Consider the following 22,508-nt stretch of genomic DNA (forward strand, 5'->3'; position numbering starts at 1 on the left):
AGGCAGTTAAGTATTTGTACTTGAACTTGGAATGAAGTAATTATTAGATGGCTGCTGGTCAGCCTAGATTGACCGTAAGATGAAGTGGCTATGTTGTGCCCGGAATAGAATTACTTTCTCATGTTTTTAGTAGGAAAGAAAAGGTACACTTTGGAGTGGAATTCAGTTGCTAATGATCTATTATTGTAACATCTTAAACCTGTCCTTATAGAACTTTTTAACATAATACTGCATCTACTATTATAGTCTATACAATTAAGTTAGTATCACTTAGGTAAATGATTGGTTGTCTGACAAAAGTGACAACACCTCTGTATATAATGTACATTTGAACTCTTATACTTAGTAATTGCATTGCATACATTTTCGAGTTGAATTACGTCAACGTTGAATTAGGCATGAAAGCCTCACTGTTAATTGAAATCCATTAATAAAGTGTTACTTGTTATTTGTTCACCTGAACAATTAGGCTGACAGATTCATTCTTACAAGTTACAGTAATACATGTCTGGTTACACATTAGTTACAGTAGTTAGTTAAGTGTGAATGGTGATTGGTACTTTTACATCTTCTTTAGATAGCGCGATTGAGAACTTGAAGAACGAAATCATTGTCTGGTTCTATTCAGACACTTATCCATGTCATTGTGCCTTTAGATTGCTCGCTACCTTATGGGAGGATTGGGATAGAGGACGTGAGAGAAAGTGCCCCAAGATACGAGTGCGAATAATGTGTGTGTTTTAACTGCGTGTACAGGACACCCAGTGTGCCCTGTCACATGTTTGCAGTGTGTTGTGCAGAACGTTAGAGAATCTGAGCTGTACAAGTCTGATACAAATATTAGGATTAAATCATGCTTACAGAGTACTGACAGAATTATTCAGATCTTATGATGATGCTTTAACTCACCTAAATGAAGAAATACAAGCTACTTGAAGTGTGGAACAGTGTGGAGATGAGCCAGGCTGCTCGTGGCACGAGTTGAATCTAGCGCGAATGTTTACGAGAGCCCAGGGTTCAGGTCAAAGGTTGACCATTAGTGCGTTGTGTTGAATTCAAGAGGTGCGAAATGAGCCAATGAGAAGGCTGTGATTTGTGAAAAATTAAGTCATTTAAATATCGTTTATTGTGTGATCCAACAGGTCTGGTATTAATCTCTTTACAACATCAAGTTGTAAAGAGAAGAGAATCTAGCGCTCTTACTAAAGACTAGATGGTGGCAGCTTACTGTGTTGTGAAGGTTGACTTGATTTTGGTGGCAAGCGATGCAAGCACCCCCCCCCCTTTCTCTCTCACTGGGGAATTACAACACCACCACCCCTCTTCCTCTTTACCCCCCTTCTTCCTCCCATACCCCCCTTCTTCCTTCCTCTATTGTATTATCTATTAACCACCCCCCCCCCTATTCCGTCACAATACTAAAGGCCCTATATAGATCTAGTATTAGTCCTGGTGGGGTCACTCAATGTGACTTCCGGACCGCATGACCGTTACCAAAATCGCGGAAAAAGGGGTCAATTTCAAGCAATGTCCGCGGACAAAATATTCCTCGAAATAAAAAAAAATAGGGGGGCACAGGTGTCCCCGAAATTGATAAATAGGGGTCAGGAAAAGGGAAAAGAGAAAACCGGGAAGGGAAAAGAGAAAACTGGGAAGAAAAATTCTCGGAGCCGAGTCTTGTCCTTGAAATATGGTAAAATAGGGGTAAATTTGCGAAAGTGTCCTTACAATTATCTTATAAATAGGGGTATTCCAAAGTACGATTTTGTCCTTGTTTTGACGTAAAAAAGGGGGTTAAATTTCACAAAATGTCCTTGAAATTGACCGCAAAAGGGGGTTATATGCATTGGTGGTAACGGTCATACGTGTCACTCTTTGCAGGGGAGTGACCCCACCGTATTAGTACACCAACCTGAGTACACAGCGGTGAAATGGCGGACGACAAAGTTGCTTCGTTGTTGAGGAAATGGGAGCTGACCGACCAAATCGTCAATTTTAGAAGTAAGTATGCATTTATACCAGTAGACCAGAGTATATATTTCTTTCTAATTCTTCAACATGAATTTTTTTTTTGGTACTGTCTGATCGGGCACTGGGTATTGCAGCTCGAACGCACAGCCGTTGTACTGGGTGGCGCAGCCCCGGGCTGAGCCGGCCGTGGTCGCGTGCGGTCCTGCCTCCTAGCTGGTACCTGATTTTGGTCTGTGCATGGGGTGCATGCTGTGTCTAAGTTAAAACTAGGTCTACAGCAGTGCAGCTTTTTCTTTGATCTTGATCTTGAATCAACATTGTATAGCATTTATATATTTACTCCATCTGATCTAGATTCTTATGAGGCGCCGTTTGTAAAACAATTATATAGACAAATTATATGTTATATAATCATTATTTAACAAATAATAACCATTATTTACATATAATGCAAGAAAATGTACATTTTTATTTATATATAATTCTTAACACATTTTTATTATTTATAAATAATGACAAAGAACGTTTCATTATTTATATATAATTGCCATTATTTATAAATAATTACAATTCACACTTTCATTATTTATATATAATAAAAAGCATATTTCAATTATATAATATATAATGAAAAGCACATTTCCATTATATAATATATAATGAAAAGCCATTTCCATTATATAATATATAATGAAAAGCACATTTCCATTATATAATATATAATGAAAAGCCATTTCCATTATATAATATATAATGAAAAGCGTATTTCCATTATATAATATATAATGAAACGCACATGTCCATTATATAATATATAATGAAAAGCGTATTTCCATTATATAATATATAATGAAAAGCACATTTCCATTATATAATATATAATGAAAAGCGTATTTCCATTATAATATATATAATGAAAAGCACATTCCATTATATAATATATAATGAAAAGCACATTTCAATTATATAATATATAATGAGAGGCGTATTTCCATTATATAATATATAATGAAAAGCACATTTCCATTATATAATATATAATGAACAGCGCATTTCCATTATATAATATATAATGAAAAGCGCATTTCCATTATAAAATAACGATTGTGTATGCAAATGTCAATGGTTGGTAACGCCCATAATATGAATATTCATGAGCTTGACTGATATTATTATCCTCTATTCCAGGCACCTTTCCATTTTATGTTCTTTGTGCATTCTTATCAGAAATCCTACGTGCGGTAAATAAGTCTCTGTATCACCATTCTCCTTCTTATTTGTATGCAGATTTGGTTATAATGATTGATAACTGTAATCATCCTCATTATTTTAATAATAAATTTTTCTATCTGTGATGGAAGTTTTTATGTACGATTGCCTGATCTGAAGACAAGACTTTCGCTGCATGCATATTTAATGTATGACGTCACCCACACAGAGTGAGAGCTCGAGGTTTTCTTTGAAAGTTTGATGGTGAGTACAGCTGTAATTACGTTCAAATCTCGTAAATTGAATCATATTTATAAACATATCTGCTGTAGGTATGAATCTGCTGATTTGTCTGTACATTGTGAAGTGGTTTAAAATGGTTATATCTGATGAATTTAGGAGTAATCTACACTCGAACTTTTGATTCGTTATTTATCGTCGTGAGAATATTTCAGCTCGATTGCCATCGTCACTCCTTGATCCTTGGCCCAAACTTTCGGGCGAGACCCTCTCTGAAAATTAGATACGAGTATAGGGTCTATAGGCAGATCACTTCACTAGCGCTAGCTGCATCAATGATCCAAGCTTTTTGTTACTTTTAGGTCCAACTGTTGAAAAACTACTTTCATAGTTGGGTCAGAAGAAAGTTAATACCTAACACTAAAAAGCATGGTCACAGTTGACATGAGTTGTGAACAAGCGCCAAAATTTGGACCAGATACCGAGATAGTTAGACGAGTACGAGAGTAGAAAATTTGAGGCCTAGCCCTAGGCCTACAGACCAGTAAATAATTGGACAACCTGTGAACAGGCGCGGATCCAGGATTTCTTAGGGGGGGGGGGCCCAAATTTGAAATTATGCAAGCCAAATATTGGTACGTAATAGTGACACCGGCAGTGGCGAAATGAGCAAAAACCGGGAGGGGGGGGGGGGGGGGGGTAGACAAAAAAATCTGCACCACCCCACTCTTACATGCAGGTTCCGCTAAATGTTTCTCTAAGTAGGTGGGGGGGGGGGGAGGTATTTACGATCAAGTAGAGCGTTGTGAAATTTGCGTGGTGTCTAAGGGCGAAGAACCTGCGGGGGTCAAGGGGTGGAACCCCCAGAAGCTCACGGGTATAGGCATTTGATTGCGGTCAGATGAGCATATCAGCATACCTTATTTGTGACACTGGCAGGACACTAATTGGCGTCACTATTCTTTCTTTCTTTATGAATGAATTTGCCATTGTCCCACAAACGCATTAAAAGTATGATTTATTAAACATTGAGGAAAAATCTCGGAAAATTATGTCATTTCAGCAACATTTGTAAATCACCGGTAATCACCGGTATCGAATTAGAAATAAACCATGTTTGAATTATATTTGGGGGGCATCTGTCACCCCCCCCCCCCCCCCCCCAAGTCCCCTTCCCCATCAGTACGCCAGTGCCCCTCCCCCCAATCTACACGTAACTGATCTCCCCTACCTTTCTTCTTTCTCTTTTTTTCTTTCCCTTTCTCTCCTATTTTCCTTTCCTTTCCCTTCCTACTCTCTGTTTTAGGTTTGCTAGGGGGAGGCAAGGGCCTTTTGGCCCCCCCTCCCCGATCCACACATTGTTGGCGGGATTAATCGCAACTGTTCTCCCCTTCTTATCACCCTTTTCTTTTCTTCTTCCTCTTTTTTGTTCCCCGTTAGCTCTCCTCTATCCCTTTCCCTTCCTTCTCCTTTTTTTTTTTGGGGGGGGGGGGGGAGGGAGGAGGAGGAGGAGGCAAGGGCCTTTGCCCCCCCCCCCCCCCCACCCCCGAACTACAACTTGTTGGCGGGAAAATTGCAACTGATTTCCCCCTTCTTTTCTTCTTCCTCTTTTTTCCTTCTCTTTATCCCCTCTTTACTTTTTTTCTTTCCCTTTCCTTCCTTCTCTTTTCTTTTTTGAGGGGGAGAGGTTACAGCTGGGAGGCAAGGCTCTTTCGGCCCCCCGATCTCCTTCTTTCCCCCTTTTCTTTTCCTCTTCCTCTTCTTTCTTTCCCTTTCTCTCCTTTTTCCCTTCTTTTCCTTCTATCTCTCTCTCTCTTTTTATTTTTTGCGGGTGGGGGTGGGGGGGGGGCGGCCCCCCTGGATCCGTGCCTGCCTGTGAATGTGATACTCTTAGTCGTACAGAGTCTCATAGCTGTCTAACAAATTAAAACACGATCCCCCCAAATTAGACTACCCTGTATACAGGGGTACGTATAGTGGTGCCTGTGTGTTTCTTAAACTCTTTTTTGGCTTAGCCTAATTTGCCTCTGCTCTAGGCTCTATCTTTGAATTTTTGTTTGCTGTAAACACGATTAAGTTTTCTCTGTCATATATAGATCTAGGTCCATATCTATTTTGCGTTTTTTCAATTTGATAGAATGAACAGTTACGAGACATGCATCTAGATCATCTAGAGACTGTAGATCAACTAGATCTGGATCAAGGAATTGAATATAAATTTCAATGTTAGATAATGAAGGAGGGCTTTTTTGGTAAAGAGAAAATCCAAAAGAGAACAGTTAATTCTGCAAATGCTCATCAATGTTTTAATGATCATGCTCATTTCCTTTTATTCTAAGAATTAAATCCCCCCCCCCCCCTCTCTTTTACAGGAAAATGTACAGAGACTTGTCGCAGTTAATGCAGTACCAAATGCTTGCTTTCTTGGAGTATGTGCTTGAAACAAGAATGTCCTGGAGAAAATAGACCACCACAAGAGAAGGTAAACATATTTACTTTTGATCTAACTTGATCTGTTTAGTTTTTTCAAGTAAAACAAAATTTTGAATAGGTGAGGTCAAGGTCAAACTGAAGGGGATGCAAAGGGCTGGTTTGAGAAGTATGTATTCATGGGATGGCTATGTATGAATCCACATGTCTACTAACTCGTTGCTGAAGTGTTTCTCTTTTTAGAATTAACATTTTAAGCTCATGTGCAGGGGGAAAAGGGGGGGGGGGGGGTCCAATACATGAAAAGGAACGACAAGCAAAAAAACAACAACAACTGACCTTCAAATTTTGCTGAAAAAGTAATTGTTAAAGACAACTAAAATATTAAATAGTGCTATTTATTTCAAATTTGGTTAATATTTATTGAATTGTTTATAATTCTGTTCCAGGGATTGAGAAGGAGGTCTTCCTGTTGACAGATCAGGGGGTGCCTTGAGGTTCCACTCTTGATGTTCTGCCCCTTACCTGAAAGCGATGGCCTCTTGTGCCTGACATATTAGGAGCAAAGCACAATGGACTGGTAATTAATAATGAATATTACAATGTTTTTTTTTAAATCTGGTAAAGAAACAGATAAAGTCATAGCAACTGAGCCTGTCATGGCATTTCGAGTGACCAAACATTTGCTCCTGCAACGACTGCTCAAGGCTTTATTTGTCAAATGTGTAGGGTTAGGCCGAGGGTTGCAATTGGGATTGAGGTTAGGTGTAGGGTAAGGTCTAGCCTCTTGTCGATGCCCTCGCGCTGTTGGAGTCTCTAAATTCTGACGAGCGAAGCGAGTCAGAGAAACCGAGGCGCTTGCGCTGAGGGCCTCTTGACAAGTGATCTGAATTATATATTCATGAGACCCGATTTCCTACTGAATTATGCATATCTAGACCGCAGCGATTGTGTGTGTGTACGTGTGTGTTCGGGATTGCCCAACTAGGCTAGTCTGCAAGCACAGACCCTAATTTGACACTTTATCAAAAAAATCATTGTGCCTTGAGAGAAGCCTAGCCCAGCTATCTACTGGTACCTACTGGTTGTACCAATATAGGTCAGGAGCAGCTATAGTACGTGTCATATGGTAGTCTTATAGTGCACACTCTCTTTTACGACTGACCAGGGTCTGTGCTTGCAGACTACAACTAGGCGGCCAGTCTCGCTCTCATGGAGGGAATTCGCACAGAGCGGTAGATATTACGTCATAGTAGCTCTCTCTGATTGGATGACTTTCACCGAACTCTGCTGGGTCGGAATATTCGCCAAACAAAGTAAAACATAAGAAATTCAGATCACTTGTCAAGAGGCCCTCAGCGCAAGCGCCTCGGTTTCTCTGACTCGCTTCGCTCGTCAGAACTTAGAGACTCCAACAGCGCGAGGGCATCGACAAGAGGCTAGGTAAGGTCTAGTGTTGGATCCCGGGATGAAGTTCAGTATTTGGATAATAGTGTAGGAAATTGATGTTGAGCAAATGTCTTGAGGAACAAGTGTCGTACAATCAGATTTTCCAGGTGCTGGTGGAGCTGTATGTATTGATACTCATCATTGGCAGTTTAAAAATCTTCCTTTGTATTAGTAAACTAAAAATACGCTGATCCCCAGTTTGTGAAACGTGTATCTGATTTTTACGACCTGCTCTATTGTTTAGTGGTTATGTTGTAACACAAAATGAATTCTTAATCTTAATCCTGGATCCATAGCTAAACGTAATATTAACCCTAAAGCTAATCTAAAACCCTATCACAACTTGAGCAATAACCATATATCTTGATGAAATAAAGCTTGTGTTAAGCATTGGCAGACCCAAAGTCAGGTTATCCTAAATTCCTTTCTACATACTGCTATTGTACAAAGTTGATATTTAAGTACATCCCATTGCAAGTTCTAAAATTTCTGTAAAAACCTTACCCTGCTGCAAGATGATAGTGTGTGAAGTAAGTTGGCTCATAGTAGAGCATGAATTATTACCTGCAATTCTCAACCAATACACCCTTGCCACCTGCAATCCATCTCACTTTCATAATATATTCTTTAAACGACATTAACTGAAGTTCAAAATTTTGATTAGTGATTAAGAAAGGCTACAAAGAATTCTATTCTTTTTTCACACTAGTATAATAGAGGGGGAGGGGGGGGGGCAGCCTAGCAGTACAAGATCAAATTATCTTATATGATTATATCCTGCAAGTGTGATAAAGAAAAATATGTTTGTGTACTAAAAGTGAAACAAAAACAAATCACTGGAAACTTTTGGTTGTTAATAACTCAAAAGTTACACTCAAATCAAAACGAGGTTTTCAAAGCTCAAAGTTTAAGGATGTAAATTCTATGCCATTTCTATGAATGCTAATTGCTATTCTTAAAGCCCCACTGTCCTACTTGCTCTCTCTATATAGAAAACTTCCCCAATCGGTGTCTGTTGGTCCCCCATGATCCTCTTTTTCTTATGTTAGTTGAGAGCTGAGTTGATGAGATAGCCACCTGTCAGTGACCTGGCTGGGTGGTCTAATCCCTTCTGGCCCAGTAGTATTGACGGTCTTTAAAACAATGGTCGGAATGTTTGATTAGATCTTTTACTCAGACATGTAGTATATTAGTAATAAAATACATGTTTGGCAATATGGTATTTCATTTCAGACCATAATGAGATCTGGGATCTCTCGTTGGCACGGAAAATAAGGAATGTACTCCTGTTGAGCAAACAGTGAATTTATATAAAACTAATAGCCCTTTGAAGATTACTAGAAGAAGAAAAACAACAAGAAAGAAGAAAAAGAAATATACTTGTGATGTCAGCTTTAGATCTTAAAGTGCTTGTACCAATATTGGATTTTCTTTTCTTCTTTCAATTAACATTTTATTCATGAACAGCTGGCTTATTGGAATTGGTTACAAAGATACAAGTGGACTTGTCTGTAGTAGTTGCTGAAGAGGAGCAGTCAGCACAAGGAGCGTGTGCCTCCAAAACAACGTGGGAACTTCTCCCAAGTTCATCTCAAATCACAAGGCTCTTCAGGAATCAAGATGTAACAATGGAGGTTGAGAAGGAGTTTGCGACCCTCCTGATTTGGACTACTCGCTATATACATTCTCAAACAATGGATTGTAGCACTTCTGCACAAAACTCAACAAGTCATGATTGAGGAAAATGCAACAAATACTCAGTTGAGCATTGATTTATGTGACTGGTATTAGGGTAGGATTCAGCTTGGTAATTTTATATAAACTATGTCCCAAAAGAACCTCATTGGTCCTTATGGTTCCACGCCACAAGCTGCTCCCTCCCCTGTTTCGGTATACCGAACCCAGACTATCAAGGGATCAAATGAATTAAAATCCACACTTGATTACAAATGAATTGATCTTTTGAATATTGTCATCATTTCAGGGTGGTTTTGGTTACGGGTTAGTGTGAGCTTTCTGTGCGTAAAATTGAGGGTACTTCGTGCGGAGATCAGTGAATGGATATTTCATGTACAATGCAAGAGAGATGTCTATCTTCATTGGAATTCAGGATGTGAATTCCAATGAAGATGGCTTGTTTATAAGGAGAGAAGCAAGATAGATTGATGTAAACTTAATGACATCAGGGAATGTTTGCCTGTATTGTTTGAATGACACGGATATTGAATAACATGAAGTTAAGTGGAAAGAATGGCATAATATATTCGATTTGTACACCATCCTATTGAATTTTTTTAAAATAGCATTATATGATAACATTTGTGCACAGGTCTATGGAAAACCAGTAAGTGGCATATACAATAAGATCATTTACCGCAGCTCAAGGAATACCGTAGATATAACTTACCGTAGTTGCTGCTATTTGTGCCCACATGCATATTAATATCAAACAGTTGAAGCTAAAACTAATATAATCTAATTAACAGGGTTTTTTTTTCTCCAATTATCATAACAAGAGAGAAAAACATACTTTTATAATAACTTCCATTATTTCTTTATTTGATCCACGAGACTGAGTAGTCCAGCCCTTGTGAATCTGTATGTTCTCCAGATTTCATTGTCAGGGCCTATTAGGGGGGGGGGGGGGGGCGGATCTAGCTTTTTGCTAAGGGGGGGGGGGGGGTTGTCCCTATGACGATGCAGAGCATCGCCCACGAGCCGCATAGCGGCGAGGCGATTAACGCATTTATAAGATGGATTTTTTTTTTTTAATTCTCTCTCGCTGTCTCACTGCATTATAAATTTTTCATTTTCACGACATCAACATCTCTCACCATTAAACAGTTCTCTCATTTCCTTTCCTTTCTCTTTTGCTCTCTCTCTCTCTCTGAACGCTCACGTTCTGTTTCCAGATTTTGTCCACATATGATTCCATTTATCCAACCATATATGCACACTAAAAAGAAAAGATATGAAGGGAATACTGTATATAAGATAATAAACATGTTTAATTTATTCATTTTATTACAACAAACTAATATGTTTACAGATTATAACATTGATGGTCAAATATTAAGCACAAATGACCTCATCTGCTACTTCCATTTGTAGATTACTTTTTTCTTTAAAAATTCAACAAAGCATACTTAGGCTAAATCTGAGCACTGTTTTTTTCTCCAGGGAATGTATTGTATCATGACCTGCACCCTTATTATAAAACACATTATAAAAACATGCTGATTTCTTTAAAAAAAAAAAAAAATACCTATGACTCAATGATTGTAATTTTTTCCAGAGAAACAATAATACTGTACAATAGTATATAACATCCTTAAGTGTGATGGTTACTCCGTGGTCCACACACGCACCAAGGTATATCAGACCTTTTATTAACAGTTGCTTGTTTTATACAATATATAAATCATACTCATAGGCCCATTCCCAAATGTTATAATTATTATCAATAAACAGAAATTGATAAAAGATGACCCCTCCCCAAAACTCTTATATTCCAAAAGTTTGATCTTGGCTGACAGGTGGTAACTTGAGTACTTGACTACATCTTATTTGCCCTATAGACACATACTTAAAATGGATGCCTTGGCAAAGCCTCAGTTTTATAAATGATTGACTTAGACTGCCGATGAACTTATTTCTTGAGTATTTATCTACACCATTAACTTTTCTCCACATCGTGCTGTCAGATTGAGATGCTTTGGTGTGATATACTTAATGTTTTACATCATGTTTTTAATGAACTCCTACCTTGCTTAGTTATGCAGACATTGGGCCCTTTTTTTAAAACTTGCGATAGCAGTGGAAAGGATGTGCATAAAAGAAGAGGCGGGATATCCATAGTTACTACTACCATGTACTACTACCATGTACTACTACAACATGGGTAAAATTGCATCATTGTATTATACCTTGGTTCCTGGTTACCTCTCCTTGGTAGTTTGAAAACTATGTTTCAGTAAATTTCAGCTTCGGAGGGGGGGGGGGGGCACATTACCCCTCAACCCCCCCCCCCACCCCTGTGCGCGCTTTTGACTGATGTGTCCCCCCAGGAGTGGCGGAGCGTCTTCCAAAGTGGGGGGGGGGGGCACCAACAAAATAGGCACTTTCTGGAAAAAAAGGGAATCTCAAAGCGAAAATATCCATTTTTTTAGACAATGGTATATACCCCTACATTGTGATTACATTATCAGGGACGATTTCAACATTTGTTTCTCTTTATACACCATACAAGATATTGCTTAAGTATCAGTTTGGTGTGATGGTATGAAAATTGATTTGCGAGCGAGGAAAATTTTAAGTTTTGTGAGGTCGCAGTACAAAAAATTGCATCTTATTAAGAGGGAAAAACCCAATCCTGATGGGGTTATAAGCACATTCTCACAATGGAAGACTGAAAAGACCTTTAATAAGTAACGTAATTATATCATCTATAAATGCGAGCGAGCTTTGGGGGAACTTACTCTTAGTCGCTTGAAATTAGGGGCGCGTTTAATGATGAGAGGAAAAGGGGACACTACAGGGATAAGGGGAAAAGGAGCATGTGTCAGGTAAAAAGGGTAATTATCAGAGGTGAAAATGGGGCACTTCTTAGACCTACAGAAAGAGGCACTCACCAGGAATGAAAAAAGGCACTTATCAGAATGGGAATTCTCACGTGATTGGGAATACTTGATAACACTATAGTCTAAGTTTCATTGACTAAAAACTTAAACTTTGAAAATTATATCAAAAATTCAAAAACTTAACCTTAGGTTAAGTTTTTGATGTTGACGCCGTCACCGCCGCCGTCACCGGAAAAGCAGCGCCTATGTCTCACTTTTTGCTCGTAGGCGAGACAAAAAGGGAGGTGCAGATCAGATTTTAATAGGGGCATTTATTGGAGGTGAAAGGGGGCTATAATGAGAATGGGGAAGTGGCTCTTATTAAAAAGAAAAAGAGGCACATGTTAAAGTAAACAAGGCACTTATGAGAGATGAAAAGGGGTAATTATGAAAAGGGCAAGGGGCATTTATTAGGAAGGAAAAGGGGGCGTATCAAATAAAAGTGGCAGTTATTAGAGACAAAATGGGACACTCATCAGAGATGAAAAGAGCACTAATCAGGAGATGGAGGGGGCACTTATCAAAAGTGAAAAGGGGCATTTCTCGTAGTTGAAAAGGGGCACTTACTAGAGATTAAAAAGGGCAGTTATGAGAATGGAAAATGAACACTTATTGCATAGAATAATGGGAACTTGTCGAAGGATAAGGGGCACTTATCAGAGGTGAAATGGGGAAGGGGCAATTTTACAAATTAAGTAAGTGTCAAAGTAATATGGCACTTTACCTATGTGAAAAGGCCATAAAAGGGGCATACTGGGGGTACTTGAAAAAGTGGGGGGGGGGGGCACTGACCCCTCCCCCCTGGCTAACAACATATCTCCGCCACTGGTTATGAAGTTTATAATACCAAGGTTTTGATACCCAGTCGCAGCTACAGCAGTTCATTGAAGAGGCTAAGTAGAACTTCATAGTCCATACTGTACATGTATGTCTGTTGAATGAAAAGAGAAGAGAATGAAAGTTGAACATTGATACCTACATCATACATGTATCTCTGTTGTAACATAAAAATGTCTTGCATGTACATTGTAGGCCTAGGCCTCAAATTTTTTCATGTGGAATCATACATAGCCATCCCATTAATACATACTTCTCAAACCAGCCCTTCGCATCCCCTCCAGCTTGGCCTTGACCTCACTCATTTCAAAATGTTGTTTTACTTGAAAAAAAATAAACAGATCAAGTTAGATCAAAAGTAAATATGTTTACCTTCTCTTGTGGTGGTCTGTTTTCTCCAGGACATTCTTGTTTCAAGCACATACTCCAAGAAAGCAAGCATTTGGTACTGCATGCATTAACTGCGACAAGTGTCTCTGTACATTTTCCTGTAAAAGAGAGGGGGGGGGGATTTAATTCTTAGAATAAAAGGAAATGAGCATGATCATTTAAACATTGATGAGCATTTGCAGAATTAACTGTTCTATTTTAATTTGGATTTTCTCTTTACCAAAAAAGCCCTCCTTCATTATCTAACATTGAAATTTATATTCAATTCCTTGATCCAGATCTAGTTGATCTACAGTCTCTAGATGATCTAGATGCATGTCTTGTAACTGTTCATTCTATCAAATTGAAAAAACGCAAAATAGGTATGGACCTAGATCTATATATGACAGAGAAAAAAAGAGAGAGAGAGAGAGAGAGAGAGAAGGAAAAGAAAGAAAAAGGAGAGAAAGGGAAAGAAAGAAGAGGAAGAAGAAAAGAAAATGGGGAAAAGGAGATCGGGGGGCCGAAAGGGCCTTGCCTCCCAGCTGTAACCTCTCCCCCTCCCCCCATCAAAAAATAAAAGAGAAGGAAGGAAAGGGAAAGAAAAAAAGTAAAGAGGGGATAAAGAGAAGGAAAAAAGAGGAAGAAGAAAAGAAGGGGGAAATCAGTTACAATTTTCCCGCCAACAAGTTGTAGTTCGGGGGGTGGGAGGGGGGGGGCAAAGGCCCTTGCCTCCTCCTCCCTCCTCCCCCCCCCCCCCCCCCCCAAAAAAAAAAAGGAGAAGGAAGGGAAAGGGAAAGGGATAGAGGAGAGCTAAAAGGGAACAAAAAAGAGGAAAAAGAAAAGAAAAGAGAGATAAGAAGGGGAGAACAGTTGCGATTAATCCCGCCAACAATGTGTGGATCGGGGAGGGGGGGGGGGCCAAAAGGCCCTTGCCTCCCCCTAGCAAACCTAAAACAGAGAGTAGGAAGGGAAAGAAAAGGGAAATAGGAGAGAAAGGGAAAGAAAAAAGAGAAAGAAGAAAGGTAGGGGAGATCAGTTACGTGTAGATCGGGGGGGGGGGGGGGGGGGGAGGGGCACTGGCGTACTGATGGGGAAGGGGACTTGGGGGGGGGGGGTTGACAGATGCCCCCCAAATATAATTCAAACGTGGTTTATTTCTAATTCGATACCGGTGATTACCGGTGATTTACAAATGTTGCTGAAATGACATAATTTTCCGAGATTTTTCCTTAATGTTTTTTAATAAATTATACTTTTTAATGCGTTTGTGGGACAATGGCAAATTCATAAAGAAAGAAAGAATAGTGACGCCAATTAGTGTCCTGCCAGTGTCACAAATAAGTTATGCTAATATGCTCATCTGACCGCAATTAAATGCCTATACCCCTGAGCTTCTGGGGGTTCCACCCCTTGACCCCCGCTCGTTCTTTGCCCTTAGACACCACGCCAATTTCACAACGCTCTACTTGATCGTAAATACCTCCCCCCCCCCCCCCCCCCCCCCCCTTCACCTACTTAGAGAAACGTTTAGCGGAACCTGCATGAAAGAGTGGGGTGGTGCAGATTTTTTTCAAATTTGGGCTCCCCCTAAGAAATCCTGGATCCGCGCCTGTTCACAGGTAGTCCAATTATTTACTGGTCTGGAGGCCTAGGCCTCAAATTTTCTACTCTCGTACTCGTCTAACTATCTCGGTATCTGGTCCAAATTTTGGCGCTTGTTCACAACTCATGTCAACTGTGACCATGCTTTTTAGTGTTAGCTATTAACTTTCTTCTGACCCAACTATGAAAGTGGTTTTTCAACAGTTGGACCTAAAAGTAATAAAAAGCTTGGATCATTGATGCAGCTAGCGCTAGTGAAGTGATCTGCCTATAGACCCTATACTCGTATCTAATTTTCAGAGAGGGTCTCGCGCGAAAGTTTGGGCCAAGGATCAAGGAGTGACGATGGCAATCGAGCTGAAATATTCTCACGACGATAAATAACGAATCAAAAGTTCGAGTGTAGATTACTCCTAAATTCATCAGATATAACCATTTTAAACCACTTCACAATGTACAGACAAATCAGCAGATTCATACCTACAGCAGATATGTTTATAAATATGATTCAATTTACGAGATTTGAACGTAATTACAGCTGTACTCACCATCAAACTTTCAAAGAAAACCTCGAGCTCTCACTCTGTGTGGGTGACGTCATACATTAAATATGCATGCAGCGAAAGTCTTGTCTTCAGATCAGGCAATCGTACATAAAAACTTCCATCACAGATAGAAAAATTTATTATTAAAATAATGAGGATGATTACAGTTATCAATCATTATAACCAAATCTGCATACAAATAAGAAGGAGAATGGTGATACAGAGACTTATTTACCGCACGTAGGATTTCTGATAAGAATGCACAAAGAACATAAAATGGAAAGGTGCCTGGAATAGAGGATAATAATATCAGTCAAGCTCATGAATATTCATATTATGGGCGTTACCAACCATTGACATTTGCATACACAATCGTTATTTAATATATAATGGAAATGCGCTTTTCATTATATATTATATAATGGAAATGCGCTGTTCATTATATATTATATAATGGAAATGTGCTTTTCATTATATATTATATAATGGAAATACGCCTCTCATTATATATTATATAATTGAAATGTGCTTTTCATTATATATTATATAATGGAATGAGCTTTTCATTATATATTATATAATGGAAATACGCTTTTCATTATATATTATATAATGGAAATGTGCTTTTCATTATATATTATATAATGGAAATACGCTTTTCATTATATATTATATAATGGACATGTGCGTTTTATTATATATTATATAATGGAAATACGCTTTTCATTATATATTATATAATGGAAATGGCTTTTCATTATATATTATATAATGGAAATATGCTTTTCATTATATATTATATAATTGAAATACGCTTTTTATTATATATAAATAATGAAAGTGTGAATTGTAATTATTTATAAATAATGGCAATTATATATAAATAATGAAACGTTCTTTGTCATTATTTATAAATAATAAAAATGTGTTAAGAATTATATACAAATAAATATGTACATTTTCTTGCATTATATGTAAATAATGGTTATTATTTGTTAAATAATGATTATATAACATATAATTTGTCTATATAATTGTTTTACAAACGGCGCCTCATAGATTCTAGGCTACTGACTAGACTCTAACTTTAAAAGACTGCCGAAATCGAAAGACTTCCGAATTCTGAGTTTGCCCGAAATGATATGAGATAGGGAGAATTGTTTATACCAAACAAAATTTAACAAAGATAAATCCTCTTTATTTATTTTTTTCTACAGGTGTTTTTTGTTTTTGTTTTTTATTTGACTCAAATCATTAAGAACAAAGCTAGATCCTACAATGTATAGAGCCGAGGGGTCTACATCTAACTTAGATATAGATAGAAATGACTGAAGTAAAAATGCGATTGTCATGTATTCTGTATGGATTGAATCACACCTAGTTAATCATCGTTGTATTGATAATTGATAATTTTTTACAAAAAGTGGAATTTACCATATCTTTTTCTTTCCATTTAGATTGTGGCTTTGACTCATCAGCATTCAAGCTGCTTGATGCAAGTCTTGTGAAGGACGTGATCCCGCAGTTGGGTCCAAGACTTAAATTCATTAACCGTTTTGATAACTGGAAGAGAAAGGTTAGTAAGCAGCCATAAGATATTCCTGGAAAGAAAATGTTTTCGTGTTGCAAATGTGTGAAATCATTTGAAAAAAGTGGGGATCTATGGAACCATTTAAAGATCCATAACATCAATACGAAGACCAGAACAAAACTTGTGTGTCATGTGCAAGAATGTTTTAAAACATTTTATCATGGTTATAGCTACAAGCGGCACTTACAATATCATGATTCCATTGCACAAAATGAACAGGAGGTTCATCCATTTTAACTCGGGCTTGATTTGATAATGATTGATATCTTAAGAGTTCCATTATTATTGATCAGATCTTGCAGACATGAAAGTCATCACTGAATGGTTGAAAAGTCATAACACCCCCCAAAAAGATGTTGTGGCCAAAATGCAGCTGACATCAGCATATAGAAAAGACTTTGTACATTCAACACTGCCGGGAAGTTCCAGGAAAAAGCCTTGTGTGGCTGAAGTGCTGGATGAGTTTCCACATCTCCTTTCCCCTGGAATGGTAAGTAAATGTTTCATTACCTTTGTTAACTGTCATTACGGTTTAATAAGCAGGTCCCTTATCTAACGAAATCAAGATGAAGGATATTAATACAGTCGGTTATAGATCTATGTATGTGATATACGCATGTACACATAAAAATAACTGCTTTTTCTGTTATATCTACATGGAGCATTCAACAAAAACAAAAAAAATACCTGCACACATTCTGAAAATGACATTGTATGAAGAACTCCTCAAGAATCGTCCAGTGAAGTGGTTAGAAAAGTAGGTTAGGGTCTTTCTTTTTATTTCACCCACTTTATTAATTGTCCAGACATGTTATCTATATTTTCTTTTTTATCTTTTTTTTGTTGATTTCATTCCCAGAGGAATTCCATGATTCAAAATGTTACATTTAAGCAAATTTGACTGGGATAAATTTGATACAGTTTATTCAATATCTATTTAATTTGAAGTCCTAATCTTGTAAATATGCATTCACCCACCCAAGTATTTGCTGGATCACATTGCAGACTGTGCACGACTTGTTTTACTTGTACTATTCTTATGATTTTCATGTCAAATTGATGCAGGCCAATACATGGCCAAAAGAAGAAAAAAAATACACCCATAAAAAAAGACAATGAGATATGCATGCTATAGATTTTATCTTTCTGATTCATAGATTGAGCAAGACTACGAAATGCTGTTTTCGGGGAGAGGAAAGCACCTCTATACAAAGTGGCCGGTGGTGTCTGCGTGCATCCTAGAATATGTAAACCGAGTAAGCCCAGGGTGGTAGGCCAGATTTAACGTTCAGCATAGAAAAGACACAGACTTCAGTCAAGGTATGATATTGTTTACAGATATAGTAAGCAAATTGGCAAATAATTGTACTGCTCGCTTCACCATCACCCAAAGTTTTTCTGTAGTTCTTATTGTGTTATGAAGAAAATCTATGATTGAGTAGTTTGTACCAAAATAAACAAATTTTCAGATTAAATGTTATTCACATTATGTTTGAAGAAGGAACAAATAACAAACCCATATATACATCGGAAGGGGGGAGGGGTTAATTTTGACTGTGCAGTTGTGATTCCATCTATTTTATTTATTTTTTTCATTTATAGATTTCAGCATTAAAAGTCGTCACAAAATTATTTTTTTTAAGTCGATGGATACAATGAAGGCCGAGTCAAATAGTGCATGAAAATATGATAAACATGTATCATCAGTCTAAAGAAATTTTCTTTAATATTATTGATACAGATGAGAGGATGAACCTGGCATTTTGCCTTCTCTCGCATTTGTTCCCTGGAAAGAAGTCAACAAAGGGAGGAAGAGCTTCCATCCAAGAAGCCTTGGATAATTTCATTGACTTTCAAAAGGTAATTATAGCAATGAGAAGATTCATGGCCATTCCAAAAAAGAACTGTTTTTTTTTTTGGTAGATTGGGAAGGGGAAGTGGTTAGAGGGTAAGAAGGTGAAAGTGAGAAGCATTACATGAAATAGCCCTTCTCTCAAATTTTGTGGGATGATACATTCTATGGCAAATATTTCACAATGGGCTGTGGATATATGTGGCACCTTAGCTGGAGATATTTCTACTTATTTTTGCAACTTTCCAAGACACAATATCACTATTGTTTCTTTCCATACCCAGGAATAACTAAGTTGGTCGATAACAATGTCACTGTATATTTAAAGATTAGATTTAATGGTCAGTCAAATAAGTAATAATACCCCCTGGATAATTTCTGATGCACCTAACATTACATTTCAACTGTACTTCAGCATATGAGAGTGTGTTACAAGCAATTATTATGCACATTTCATGGTGGCAATTTTTTTTCTTTTCTTTCATGTCAGGAGGGGACCAATGTAGAGGCATACAAATCTTCGCATGGGAGGAACCAACCTTTCATCCTAGCCCTAGGAGGACACTTCTGCAATCCAGCTCAGACTTTTGTTGTATTGGAGCACCACGTTCTTGAGCAGAAGAGTCTCGTTGCAGCTGTAGATTTGTGCTACAAGATCTTTCAGATCTTTGATCTACAGTATCCATGCCAGGCAAGAGCAATGTGGGTCGTGATGGACACCATTGCTTTTGATGTCAAACCAGGAGCTCAAGAGTCTGGTGCAGTGAGAGCCTTCAGGGCATATTACCATTTCAACCAGAAATGAAGCCTTGGAATGTGTTGTTCTATCAACAGGCCTTTTGATATTGAAATGATCACTTAGAAAATTGTCATTAAAAAGAAAACGGATTTATGAACCCCAAACTATTATAATATTTTGAAAGAGTAACTCCTTCCACATCTTCGGTACCATTTTTGTGTGGTATGTGTTTACGCTTGGATGAACATAGCACATTGATCAAAAGATGTAAAAAGTGTCAAAGTAGGGGTGTAGTTGAAATAACCCCCCAAAAAACAACCCCACACATATCAAACTGGTGTAACTTTTTAACGGAACAGTATTGAGCAAAATAACTTAAAAGAAGTGTTCTTACACCTAACAACTACATTCTGTGTAAAAAATGAGATAGATCCGTGGAGCCATTCACGAGTGAGCACACGTCAAAGAAAACAATGATCACTTTTCAAGAGTATCAATAATCCTTTTTATGTCTATAAGTGACCATTTTCTCTTTGATGTGTGCTCACTCATAGAATACTTGATAGATCAATCTAATCTTTACACAGAATTTAGTCGATAGGTGTAACAGCACTCTTGCTAAGTTACTTTGCTCAAAACCTTTTCGTTAAAATGTTATGCCACTTTGATCAGGATGGAGTTGCTTTTTTGTTGTTTTGATTTTTGGCACAAGTCGAATTATACATGTTCGCAAACAATGCACCATGTTCAACCAAGCATAAACACATTCCACATTAAATGGTGACGAAGATGCGGGAAAAGTTACTCTTCCAAAATATGTATAATTTGGGGTTCATAAATTGGTTTTCTTTATAATATAAAAATTTTCTAAGTGTTTAGTTTTTTTTATTCACTTGGTAATGCAGCACAGTTTTTAGATTTACAATTCCTGTTGTTATCTTAGGATTTTAATAACATCATATTCATGTTCTTTGGAAAAACCAATCATACAGAAAGATGCTTTGCAATGTGCTCTCCATTGTTTTCTCAAATAATCAACAACTCTTCGAATTTGTAACATTTTGAATTAGCATTGGTTTTTATATGAGGGCAACTCTTGTGTTGCATATTGTCCTGGGCATGTTTCATTGTTGTAGTTATATGCAGCCAAAACGTTAACAGCATATATTGAGATTTTTATTGTGAACCAAATTTATGGCTTATGTACATGCCATTTTCTGTATTTGTTAATTATATATATGCCAATACAACAAAATACAAACAAAAATGTGGCCAGGACTACTTCACACAAATGGGGCTAACATCATGGTTTTTGCGAAACCCATAAACTGGCACTGGTATGAAGCCATTCTACTAATTCTGAGTGGATATTGGGTGTGAGTGCATGAGTGAAAAAGCCAGAATAATAGTGACCACGGTTTCTATCAGCTACATTTTTAGTGTTTTTCTTTTTGTAAAAACAATGAGAAATTACATGGAACAGATGCTTCAGCCTTCTTCAATTTTGACACAAAATTGCATACTTTTTCATGCTGCGAAAATTTGTTAGAATCAGCTTGAATATGAACATTTTTGAAAAATGGAAGATTAAAAAAAATTGTATTTTTTCTGTCCTAAGCGTGTTAAGTGTTAAAAACCAAGAGCCATTTTTTCTTGTTTGCTCTGCAGATTATTGAAGTTCTTTTGAGGTCAAATTTTAGAGGGTAGACTATAATCATCTGATCATTATCTCTAATTGCTAAATACAAAAGTGTCTTATTTTTCTAATTATGCAACTAAATTTTACTTCTTGTTTCTACAATAATAAATGTTGGGCTTCTTTTTTTCTCCCTTCTTTTTTTTTTAGGCTGAATTTCCTTAGATTTTTTAATGTTCTGTGTTTTGATATGCATTTTAATATTTGCTTTCTTGTTATAAGATGAAGAAATTAAAAGATCTTTTTGTAAACTACACACCGGCATTAAGGTACCGCCTGCTTTGTAACGTTATGGAGTCTTTTTCAGATATGTTTTTTTTTTTAATTTGGACAATTATATACTGGCATATTCCACTTTTCTGTGAGTTTCATGCATACTGGTTTTGAGGCTCTATTTATATGCATAATTTCATAACATAACATCATTCCGTCTTGGCCTTGGAGTTCATTTTCAGCAGAGTTTAAAGATATGTCCTGTAAAAAGGAACATTGGGGTCCATGATGACATTACCAAATAAAAATTGATTTACATAATGAATTGCTAATTTATGACTAAAATGACGTTTACACATGACACATATGAAAAAGGACACATGGTCAAATTTGATGTAAAACATAAATTAAACCACAAGGAGCATTGTGAAAGGAGTTTTCTGGCCTTATTTTAGTAAAAAGAAAATTACCTGAAATTTGAGTAAAACACACTTTACTATTCACTGAGTAAAACAAACCTCAATAATGGGTAAATATTACCCATCTAGTTGATTAAAAACCTTTACTCAATTCTGACCATGTGCCCATACGACTTCATTTTGAGTAAAATTTTACTCAATATTTCTTAGAGTGTACGCTGTTGGGGCCAGCATCAGCTTAGTTCTTAAAGGGGCCCTTGTGAGGGATGACCTCCCCAACGACTCGACGACAGTCTATTGTCTACCCTGCACCTCTCGGACTTTAATAGGCCTCTATTTTTTTCTTCGGGGAATCTATATTTACTTGTTGTGCTTTGGACCCCTTTCCCTCACATAACAACAGCAACACAAATTATTATGATTTATAACTTCCAAACGTGGATTTGTATTTTGTATTTTTTTTTTAAATATCTGGCTTTCCTACTAAAATATTTGAATTATTGTAAATTGACTTTTGATTTAAGGGGTGAACTTGATCATCTTATCATGTATGTCCCTTTTACATATTCACTGATTTAACTTTTTCTGGATACATGATGATCATTCATAGTCCGATCTTATGTTGTAACGAAATCTTCCTGCAATTGTCATACAAACTACCGTTTGTAACCGGAGAATAAATGCTTGATTTGCCCCGATTATTAAAGCCAGGTTAATTGCATTG

The 22,508-nt window shown here is 37.3% G+C and overlaps 1 protein-coding gene and 2 long non-coding RNA genes across 6 annotated transcripts; 1 reads left to right on the forward strand and 2 right to left on the reverse strand.

Moving 5' to 3' along the window:
- The first annotated feature begins 1,902 nt into the window (after positions 1 to 1,902).
- Positions 1,903 to 19,756, forward strand: LOC105438457. 4 transcript variants are annotated; one of them, XR_004064885.1, is made up of 5 exons: positions 16,756 to 16,850; positions 17,159 to 17,355; positions 18,023 to 18,185; positions 18,607 to 18,725; positions 19,208 to 19,756. XR_004064885.1 is itself a non-coding variant. In XM_030990013.1 (4 exons), exons 3-4 carry the CDS (start codon positions 18,615 to 18,617, stop codon positions 19,520 to 19,522), a joined length of 426 nt encoding a protein of 141 aa, XP_030845873.1. In that variant the 5' UTR covers positions 1,903 to 2,001; positions 18,023 to 18,185; positions 18,607 to 18,614; the 3' UTR covers positions 19,523 to 19,756. The 4 variants fall into 4 exon arrangements, 3 of the variants coding, with proteins under 3 accessions (XP_030845873.1, XP_030845867.1, XP_011664578.1); XM_030990013.1 differs by lacking the exons at positions 16,756 to 16,850; positions 17,159 to 17,355 and adding an exon at positions 1,903 to 2,001; XM_030990007.1 differs by having other exon boundaries at positions 16,838 to 17,355.
- LOC115925957 lies at positions 10,290 to 11,269 on the reverse strand. Its single transcript, XR_004064887.1, has 2 exons — positions 10,727 to 11,269; positions 10,290 to 10,682 (listed from the first exon to the last, which is right to left on the reverse strand). It is a non-coding gene; the product is annotated as an uncharacterized LOC115925957 (long non-coding RNA).
- Positions 12,487 to 15,409, reverse strand: LOC115925955. Its single transcript, XR_004064886.1, has 3 exons — positions 15,278 to 15,409; positions 13,128 to 13,243; positions 12,487 to 12,849 (listed from the first exon to the last, which is right to left on the reverse strand). It is a non-coding gene; the product is annotated as an uncharacterized LOC115925955 (long non-coding RNA).
- Positions 19,757 to 22,508: the final 2,752 nt, after the last annotated feature.

Source organism: Strongylocentrotus purpuratus, unplaced genomic scaffold (genome assembly GCF_000002235.5).
Source record: "Strongylocentrotus purpuratus isolate Spur 01 unplaced genomic scaffold, Spur_5.0 spur5_contig_843, whole genome shotgun sequence".
In the NCBI taxonomy this organism is placed as follows: Eukaryota; Metazoa; Echinodermata; class Echinoidea; order Camarodonta; family Strongylocentrotidae; genus Strongylocentrotus; species Strongylocentrotus purpuratus.

Bases quoted from the DNA above. Each gene is read 5' to 3' on its own strand.
- LOC105438457 (XM_011666276.2), top strand. From the start codon at position 18,552: ATGATAAACATGTATCATCAGTCTAAAGAAATTTTCTTTAATATTATT. The intron at 18,726-19,207 runs GTAATTATAGCA...CTTTCATGTCAG, and splicing joins ATTTCATTGACTTTCAAAAG to GAGGGGACCAATGTAGAGGC.